We start from the raw sequence: 9,312 nt of genomic DNA, 5'->3' as shown, positions 1-9,312 counted from the left end.
CGCACGAGGCGGCGAAGGTTTGGACGGGCGACAAAAATTTACTCCGAAATACAAAAGAAAGACGAACGACCTTTTCCGGTCTCTCTCCTACGATTTCCGGTGTTTATAACCTCCCCGAGAAAATGCGACGTCAAAGTACAGATCTATCTTCTTTCATCGATGAAAATCTTCTCTCGATTCTCCGATTCGCAAAATGCGCCAATCGGACGAGGTTCAGCGCAGTGACGTCATCGGCGCTCGCGTCGCGCGCCTGCTGATCCGCGCGCACGTCATCCGCGGACGATTGTTTTGACAAGCGCTCCGATTCGTGGTCGATTTAAAGGGATTCGAAGCATCTGTCGGTGAGAGGACGGCGGGGTCCATGGATTCTAATTAACGACTGGTTTGTCAATCGTATGCCGGGATCTTGTCTCGTTTCGATCGTACAGCCTTCACTCTGAGAATTATGGCTCTGACGAATATCTTGCTACTCAGCCAAATAGCGGGCTACGTAGTAGCTCTCATCCTCTCGCTCTGCATCATCGTGCCTATGAGCCTGCACCAGGATGAGTTTCGGTAAAGATCGAGAGACGCGAGTTCATTACCCAATTGAGGTTTCAAACTATATCGTTAATCGTGACATTTGTTTCTTCTCGCAGAGGACATTGTCTCCTGTTCTCGACCGGGGTCTGGCAGGAGTCGGATGGCCAGTTCGTGGTGAAATGGGCATCGCAGGCGTACTGCAATTACACGATATTCGTAGGCCTGGTACTCCTCATAGCATCAACGGTGCAGATCTATCGGCTGTCCCTGCTCATGTACCGCAGCGAGGACAGCTCGTTCCTCTCCGCTTTTGTGGACGTCGTCACGTCCATCATCCTCGCCACCGTCACCCTGATCGCCGCGATTATCGTTACTTTAGGCTTTATGACGTGGTGCCAATGTATGACCAAGAGGTTCCCTTCGTGCGAGCTAGCAGCTGGGAATGATATCGATAAGGCTGACGGTATCGACACGTCCGGCTTTCATATCGAACTCGGCGCTGCTCAGTTCGGCATCTGGAGCAGTCTGTCGATTTGGGTCGGTTTGTCGGTTTTCGCGGTCTTAAAACTGTTACGATACCATCAACTGGAGAACATGAAGGTCTCCATGTATAGAGAGAGGCAAAAATTGATAGAAGCCACTACGAGCGGTCAGCAGCAGGAGCCCAGTTAAAATTCGATGGTCCAAGCCTTTGTTCCTCAGGGCTGATATGTTTATAAGAATATATTTGTTAACTCGCAGAGGTAAATAAGACTATATCTCTAACAGCATACATTTATGTAAACAGTTACGTTATATATGAGTTCTTCATTAATTTTGAAACGCACACAATTACCGCAAGAATGAAATGATATATTAATATAACGGATATTATTCTGTGAACACTGATGCAGAGTCGATTAGTTTCACAAAAAGGACAGCAATTTTAATTTTTTTTTATTAAAAAGCAAACATATATATATATATGTACGTGGGTGTGTCTTCATGTGTGTGTACAGTAAAATATTTTTGAAATATCACACGTAAGCAAAGATTATAATTCATTTACTAATAAAGAAAAATTCTTTAATAAAATAATAAAAATTAAAAAGAAGGCTCTAATAAAAAATAAAACACAAGGAGAAAAATGGGCCAATGACTAATGAGAACCAAACATAGAAAAGAACGCGAATAAATATCTTCATAAAAAATTCTTTAATCAAGTGTTTCGACTTCTTATTGCGAATCATCTTTAGTTATCTGTTAACAAAATTATTCGTGAGCATATTATTTCTTTAGCACGATGGCATTTTTGCGACAATGTCATATCATTACGTCTGTCAAGTTCTCTAACAGCTGGAATCGATTGGAGGATTCGCCTTTTTTACTTTCTATCTAAATCATGATGCATTACATGGAAGTCGAAGAACACAATTTTTATATAATGTATATATTTACTATTCATTTTTGTATCGTTTCTATAACATGAATAATTTTGTTAAAGTTACTGGAAATTGTTCGAAAGAGAACCCAAATGTTTAATTGAAGGATTTTTTATGAAAATATTAATTTATGCTATATCCTGTGCTCTCTTGGCTCACACACACACACACACACACATTAGCTCGTTTTCCTCTTTGCGTTTTAAACTTTTTAATACTCTTGCATCACATATTGTTCAACTTTCTATAACTTTAGACATATAAGATTTGTATAAAAATTTATGTTAATGTATATATTTACAGTATAAATATTTCCATTTGTATTAAACAAATAGAAACATAGTTATATAGTATAGTATAAGTAACAAAAGTTGTGTGATATATAACTGCTTCTCTTTTATATCTTTCTCTTAATATCTTTTTGATTCTATTATTCTATTATATCTGTATATATGATAATGAGTATGAGATCGTTGAATTATTGAGTTTGAGTATATAATTTGAGGGAGAGATACTTGTTACGAGAGCCTAAATTAAAAAAAAATATTTAAATATGTTTAAATGTTTATATTATATACGAATTATAATTATACATGTATAAACTATAAATATAGCAAAATTATATCCTCTGACCCACTAAACTAATACAACGTGCTACATCTCTAACCCTGGAAATTTCAATACGTATAACAATTTGTAAATTGCAAATGTAATCTCACCTGTCACAAATCAAAACGTAAAATGAGTAAAATGACTAAATAAATGATCGAAGTAGCGTCGTGTCTGACTCGATCAAAAATTATATAATCTTTGTATTTTCTTGCATATACCGAGCGTGCTTCTACGACTACCCGGTGGACAGATTCTTCTGGGAACGTCGATTATCATAAAGGGCGCGGTGTCCGTTGGCACGCACTCCAATTGGAAGGTGGTTTCGTTGACGCCTATTACCCCATCGGGCGCGCAAGGGCCGCCTATCGTTTTCAGAGGATAACACGTGTCGTTGAACGGTACCTCACCGTCCTTCAAGCAAGGATTCTGCACGCAACGTGGCACCGCCTCGTTCTCGGGGAGAACGACGTAATTCCAGGGCGGACAAGGACCTTGTCTGTAGGCCTCGTGGCAGGAATCGTTCAACGGGAAGTACAAGAATCGTGGTCTACAGTCGCACACCCAGGCGTCCTTCGCACCGTCACCCGGATAAAGGAGCATGTCCTTCGGACAACTGCCCGGTACCGACACGGGGATACGTTCCGTTATCGCCTGCGCGAGAGAACGAGTATGTAAAGAAAAGTGTACAGTCTACATATATCTTTCTTCGCGATTTTTTTTATATTAATATTTTTATTACCGTGGAATTGCCGCCGCTGACGTGGGACGTTTCTTCATCAAGCGGAAATGCGAGATCCTGGCTGGATATCGTCATACATTTGTACGTAAGAAGCACAATTCCGATATATAAGCACTTCATCTTTGCTGTTGGATGAAACTGTGCCACTGAGAAGATCGAAAATACAGATATTTATAAATGGAAAATTGAAAAGGCTATTCGCGATGAAACTTAGATAAACAAGCGCAAAGGTCAATCAGAGAGTCAGCTGTGCATATGTTAATAATTATTTAGAAAACAATCGTACGTAAAGATGTTTCGATCCTTTCAGATCCTCTTCGGTGGTAAACTAGAAAAAAAGAAATATGCATATATATATATATACTCCAAGAGAACGCCCATTATAAGCTATCAGAATTTATCTAAACAGCTATTAATGAGAGATATATGTATATATATATATAAAATTTATTTATAGAGCGCTAATTTATGTACTGCATTTTATAGCTCTCTGATTGGCGCTTTTCACATCGAGATTTAATGCGAGAATATTAAAGTATAATATGATATGAATATGAGAATTCCTTACAGTGTGTTCTTGGCGATACCTTCCTGTCCTATCTTCCGGTAAGAAAAGAAGATACTCGCGCGTGACAGAAGAGATGTGAACTTGAGAGATTCTCGCGAACGTACGTACAATTACACTGAGCCGAACACGACTACGATGTTTCAAGGCCAACCAGTATTAAACAAAAGAAAATGAAAGAGTATACCGACTAAAACGATAATCCTCTTCACTAATACCGATGCGTCTCTATGTATGCGTATGTATGTAGTATGTGTACAACTTGCCGAGAAAGCCGTTATGACACATATGTGCAGGAACAGTAGAGGAAGAGGAATTCTTCGGAAAAATACGCTTCTCGGAACCACGATAACATAGACCAACACTGAAAAGTAAATATTTTTTTTCTTTTTTAATATGTCTGACATCGCTGACGTAAAACATAATCTTTATGTAATCGGAACTTAAACTATTTATTAAGCTTATCAAGAATCGGTCTAGTCGTGTGATATATGCTATATATACAATGCTTCGCAGAAACGAGCATAGAACATCCTACAATACTCGAGTATCGAAAAAAGTAAAAATTTTTATTACTGTAATCATATATTTACAGAAAGTGTTTCATTCAGATCGCTCAGGGATTCGGCTCACTCGTCTATCTTCATGTTGTCTTCGAATTCTGTGAATTCGTTGGGTGAACTTAAATTGTTCATAATAGCTAAGAAATTACACTCGTTGTATTCGGGCCAGGATTTAAATTCCTTAAAAAGTTCTATCATTTGTGCTGGAGTCAAGTCACCAAATTGTGTAAATATCGTGTAGTCTTTAGCTATTAATCTGATTCCACATTCTGGTATCCATTTCCTGGGGATAGAATATGCAATTATAATAAAAATTATATATATATATGATTTTGACAGGAAAATATTTGATCAAAATCGTAATTACATCATATACTCACTCTAATTCGAGTATCACTCTGTTACAACGTTTCTGCATGTGATGTCTTACAAAATACGAAAACGTTATCCAATCTTCTTGTGAAAATTGCGAGTAGAGGCTCGATTTTGGCTCAACTTTTACCACATTTAGTTGCTCATAATCCTGTGTTGCCCATATACGGCTTGAAGTCTGCTTAACTTTTTTGTTTCGCCTTGGCCAAGGTAGAAAAGCATTTCTATTTAACGTGCCCAGAAATTTACAATTGAACATTGTTTGAAACATCACTTTTGTATAAGTGTATATCTTAGCATTACTGGTATTACAATTGTATTTCTAAAAACATGATAAAACCAAATTTTAATATAATTATCGAGTATACTTTAAAGAGAAGAAAAATGAAATACTAACGTGCCACAGAGACGGAGGTATCGCAAGGTAGAAGACAGGTCTTCCATAAGACATGAAGTAATTGCGAAACAAAAAACTTTGTATAAGGTGATGAAAAAATAATTTGTTAGACGTCGCACCAACTATCTGCATGGAAGTTTCATCTTCCCATTTTTTGTTTTGTACTCCTCGAAAAATTCCCTGGATCTGGTCCTCAGCTTTACTTCTGTCCTTGTAAAACAATTTACAAATATTAAGAAGATTAGTATTTCTCAGATCCAATCTCCCAGGATGCATGTTATGGATCGCATTCAGTATCGGATGTAGCTGCTTCTTCGCTTCGTACAGATAAATCAATGGTACATCGATTTTCAATAATTCTGTAGTTAATACACCATAACCGGGATTCAATTCAGCAACAAAACATGTATTCTTCAGAAGATCATTTTTGATCAAAGAGACATATTGCGCAGCTGTGTCTCTGTCGAGGAAATATAACACATCTACATCTGTCTGATAAAATTTCAACTGTTTTGTGCAAACGTTGACTAAATCCGGATTAACACTGCGCACATAGCTAATAATTTCAAGTATCTCTTTATCATCCAATATAGATTTTCTTTTCCTCTTGCTCATTTGTAATTTTATATTTTCGATATCCTTCATCTGTGCAGTATCATTATATTTTGCTTCCTTCGAACATGAATTATCGCTGGTCAATGTCGAGCAATATACATTCAAAACGTGCTTACTTCTTGCTGACAACCAAGAAGTTATCACTGGCAAGAAGTTTTTGCTCCACATTTTGCGTTCAATTTGTTATAAACCAAAAATACAAAATCTAGACAAAAGTCGTAAATACTGAAGTAATCGTGAAGAAAAGAAGTCTCTTCATCGATATCAATTGTTCGTTTTAACATATATATTATAAAAATAGAAAAATTAATCAGAAAAAACACTTTTCCTCTAATAATTGTCTAAAAAAATAATTGTGTATTGGTTGGGTTTATTGTCATAATATAAAACACACTGTTTAATGAAAAATAATCCTTGTTGTTTGTAAAAATCAATGATGCCGATTGGTTGATGACAATATTCGTAAAATTATCTCGAATCACATGTAATTTGTCGAATTAATCCAAACAAATTCGTAAGAGATATATATGGTATCTAGACACGTGATATCGTTCATATATATAATCTAACCTAACCTCAACTTAGTATTATCTGTGCATGTACAGTATAACATAACCTCTAATTACAATTTTCTTCCGCTGATGTCATATAACCTCAATAGGCTCAATACGAGGTTGAAGGCGTAATTTTACCAACCGGTGACTTTAACAGTAAAATCAAAATTTTCTTCCGCTGTTTTTGCTTGTACGTTATTTAGGATAACAATAAGTAATTAAAAACTATGTAATCGTAATAGAAATACTAATTTTGGTAATTATTCAGTTTAGCTGCCTCACGAGATATATCAATAAATTTGCACTCATTCGACGCGTTTTTGCTTAAAATGAAAGAATCTGGCAGAAAAAAGCGTCGCTCTGTCCCGCAAAGCGAAATATTAACAGTTAAAGTTGACTACTTTTGGGTTAGGAAATCTGTCATATCGACATGATGAGTACTCTCTACGGTCACATGCGCATGCTCTGTGGTATAGTAGAACAGCTTACACACCACACACACACACACACACGCACGGGGGGCGGGGGTGCAAGGGGGTCCTTCGCCCCCCCCCGTGTGTGTGTGTGGTGTGTAAGTGGCTACTATATGCATGATGTACATACGCGTCTACAACAATAACTATTATTGTAGACGCATATATACATCATGCATTGTTGCGTTTAAATTTCGTGCACTGTAGCAAAGAGTAACCAAAACGCATGCGCATGTGGTCACAGAGCATGCGCATGTGACCGTAGAGAGTACTCATCATGTCGATATGACAGATTTCCTAACCCAAAAGTAGTCAACTTTAACTGTTAATATTTCGCTTTGCGGGACAGAGCGACGCTTTTTTCTGCCAGATTCTTTCATTTTAAGCAAAAACGCGTCGAATGAGTGCAAATTTATTGATATATCTCGTGAGGCAGCTAAACTGAATAATTACCCTAATTTTTAAGGAATTTGCATATTCCTTGTTCGTCTTTCTTCTATATTCATACATTAACCTCGATTTAGATAATACGTTCTTGTAAATAGCAAAACTTTGTAAAATATATTTTCTATTTTAAAATCTATGAAAAGTTTAGTAATTATTATTACATCGATTCAGATATATTATTGAGACATGGAAGAGATTTAATTGAAAGTAAAATCTATTTTCTTGTGTATGAGATTATTATTATAATTATTAAATTATTGTTACTTGTATATACATTTGTTTCAATATTTTAGATATCATCTTTGGGTTTCAGGAAAGAAAACCGTTTACCAGGATAATTATTTCTCCCCTGTCATCGTCATCGTCATCATCTGTATCAAGATTTTGTAAAATGGCTCAAAGTGCCGCTTTATTGACACGCATAATGGCATCCTCTGTGTCTGCCACTGTGCAAGCCGGTAAAATAATTCGAGATGTTTTGAACAAAGGTGGATTAAACATAGTGGAGAAGGGTAAGAATGACCTACAAACAGAGGCGGATCGTTGCGCTCAACGTTGCATCATAACTTCACTGAGTTGTCAGTTTCCAAATATAACAATAATCGGTGAGGAGGAACCATCCAGTTGCGAGATACCATCTGAATGGATCATCACAGAAGCGGATCAAGAGGTGTTGCAATTAAAACTACCATCCCACCTGGAGGACGTTAATCCCAAGGACGTGTGTGTTTGGGTGGATCCTCTAGATGGTATCGATATCTTTATTTGAATCTTGAATCTTGAGTTCTGCATATGACAATAAAATGCATTCGCATCTCTGCTTTGTTTCATGCGCATTGTTGTAGTTCAAGATGTAAAATAACAGAAAACATTCATTAAATATTCATAAAAGAATTCACTTTGCAGGTACAGCGGAGTATACGCAAGGACTGGTGGAGCACGTCACAGTATTGGTGGGTGTGGCGATCGGCGAGAGGGCGATTGGAGGCGTGATACATCAACCGTACTACAGGAAGGATGAAAATAGCACATTCGTTGAAAATGGTCGTACATTGTGGGGTATCGACGGCGTGGGATTCGGAGGTTTCGCGCCGAAGCTACCTCCGGAGGGAAAGAGAATAATTACGACCACTCGGTATAGCGAGCGATTTTAACATTATATTACACCGCAGTATTCTTACACATCGAATGTATACATTTTCTCGTCCTCGTTCTCAGCTCGCATTGCGACAGCATTGTCCAGAGCGCGGTAAAGGCCTTAAATCCAGACCAAGTGTCGCGCGTAGGCGGCGCCGGGCATAAGGTAATTACACAAAATATTTTTTTTTTTTTTTATTAATGATGACACCTTTGAATTATTCGAGATTTATAACGCGACTGAATTAAATCGAGACGTTATATTTATTCGCAGGTAATTCTCCTGTTGGAGGGAAAAGCTCACGCATACGTGTTTGCCAGTCGCGGATGCAAGAGATGGGACACTTGCGCCCCCGAAGCTGTCCTTCGCGCGATCGGCGGTGTCTTGACCGATCTTTACGGTGAATGCTATTCGTATAATAGGGAAACGACGTACGCAAACACGAGAGGCGTATTGGCCACTGCGCCTGGCCAGTCGCATCAGTGGTACTTGAGTCGTATACCTGACGAAGTAAAGCAAAAGTTGCAATAGGTAATACCTCGACGTGGTTCGAGGTCTTTAGCTACTGATTTTTTTAACGGATACCTTTCTCGGATATTTCTCGCGTTCTTTGCATTTGCGTCTTTCATCGGGAGTTTTAATAATAATCGTCTCGTGGACGCGAAATATGAAAACATTCCGTAATGATTTTACATTCTTCGGTACTCTGGTGTAAAGAAGAAAAAACACAAGCGCAAAAGCTAGATTTTGAAACAATGTAATTACACAATAAAAGGAAGAAATTTTGTTTGAAAGAGACTTGATTTTGCTCTTATTTTGTTTACCAATCGAAAGACGTGAAATCTTTTCTTACCGTGATAAAATAAGTTTAATTGTGCGTAATTAAAGTTGTTA

At 37.6% G+C, this 9,312-nt stretch overlaps 4 protein-coding genes across 11 annotated transcripts; 2 read left to right on the top strand and 2 right to left on the bottom strand.

Annotated features, from left to right (window-relative positions):
* The first annotated feature begins 129 nt into the window (after positions 1-129).
* LOC145933059 (transmembrane protein 179) lies at positions 130-2,355 on the top strand. Its single transcript, XM_083032469.1, has 2 exons — positions 130-555; positions 639-2,355. Exons 1-2 carry the CDS (start codon positions 446-448, stop codon positions 1,192-1,194), a joined length of 666 nt encoding a protein of 221 aa, XP_082888595.1. The 5' UTR covers positions 130-445; the 3' UTR covers positions 1,195-2,355.
* A 140-nt stretch (positions 2,356-2,495) lies between these two features.
* On the bottom strand, positions 2,496-4,608 carry LOC145933058 (uncharacterized). The gene is made up of 5 exons (XM_083032467.1): positions 4,453-4,608; positions 4,126-4,223; positions 3,581-3,622; positions 3,295-3,440; positions 2,496-3,206 (listed from the first exon to the last, which is right to left on the bottom strand). The coding sequence occupies exons 1-5, from the start codon at positions 4,464-4,466 to the stop codon at positions 2,736-2,738; spliced, it is 771 nt and encodes a 256-aa protein (XP_082888593.1). The 5' UTR covers positions 4,467-4,608; the 3' UTR covers positions 2,496-2,735.
* On the top strand, positions 4,100-9,212 carry LOC145933057 (3'(2'),5'-bisphosphate nucleotidase 1). Of its 8 annotated transcripts, none has more exons than XM_083032464.1 (5): positions 4,100-4,230; positions 7,594-8,029; positions 8,187-8,415; positions 8,499-8,583; positions 8,692-9,212. In XM_083032464.1, exons 2-5 carry the CDS (start codon positions 7,672-7,674, stop codon positions 8,947-8,949), a joined length of 930 nt encoding a protein of 309 aa, XP_082888590.1. In that variant the 5' UTR covers positions 4,100-4,230; positions 7,594-7,671; the 3' UTR covers positions 8,950-9,212. The 8 variants fall into 8 exon arrangements, with proteins under 8 accessions (XP_082888590.1, XP_082888589.1, XP_082888592.1 ...); XM_083032463.1 differs by lacking the exon at positions 4,100-4,230 and adding an exon at positions 6,395-6,550; XM_083032466.1 differs by lacking the exon at positions 4,100-4,230 and adding an exon at positions 6,417-6,516.
* On the bottom strand, positions 4,406-6,356 carry Mttfb2 (mitochondrial transcription factor B2). The gene is made up of 3 exons (XM_083032455.1): positions 5,192-6,356; positions 4,803-5,116; positions 4,406-4,705 (listed from the first exon to the last, which is right to left on the bottom strand). Exons 1-3 carry the CDS (start codon positions 5,972-5,974, stop codon positions 4,489-4,491), a joined length of 1,314 nt encoding a protein of 437 aa, XP_082888581.1. The 5' UTR covers positions 5,975-6,356; the 3' UTR covers positions 4,406-4,488.
* Positions 9,213-9,312: the final 100 nt, after the last annotated feature.

Source organism: Prenolepis imparis, unplaced genomic scaffold (genome assembly GCF_030444845.1).
Source record: "Prenolepis imparis isolate NDT839.2.m4 unplaced genomic scaffold, iyPreImpa1.0 SCAF_2, whole genome shotgun sequence".
NCBI lineage: Eukaryota > Metazoa > Arthropoda > Insecta > Hymenoptera > Formicidae > Prenolepis > Prenolepis imparis.
Note: the sequence above shows the minus strand (reverse complement) of the source record. Positions and strands in the feature narration are given on the sequence as shown.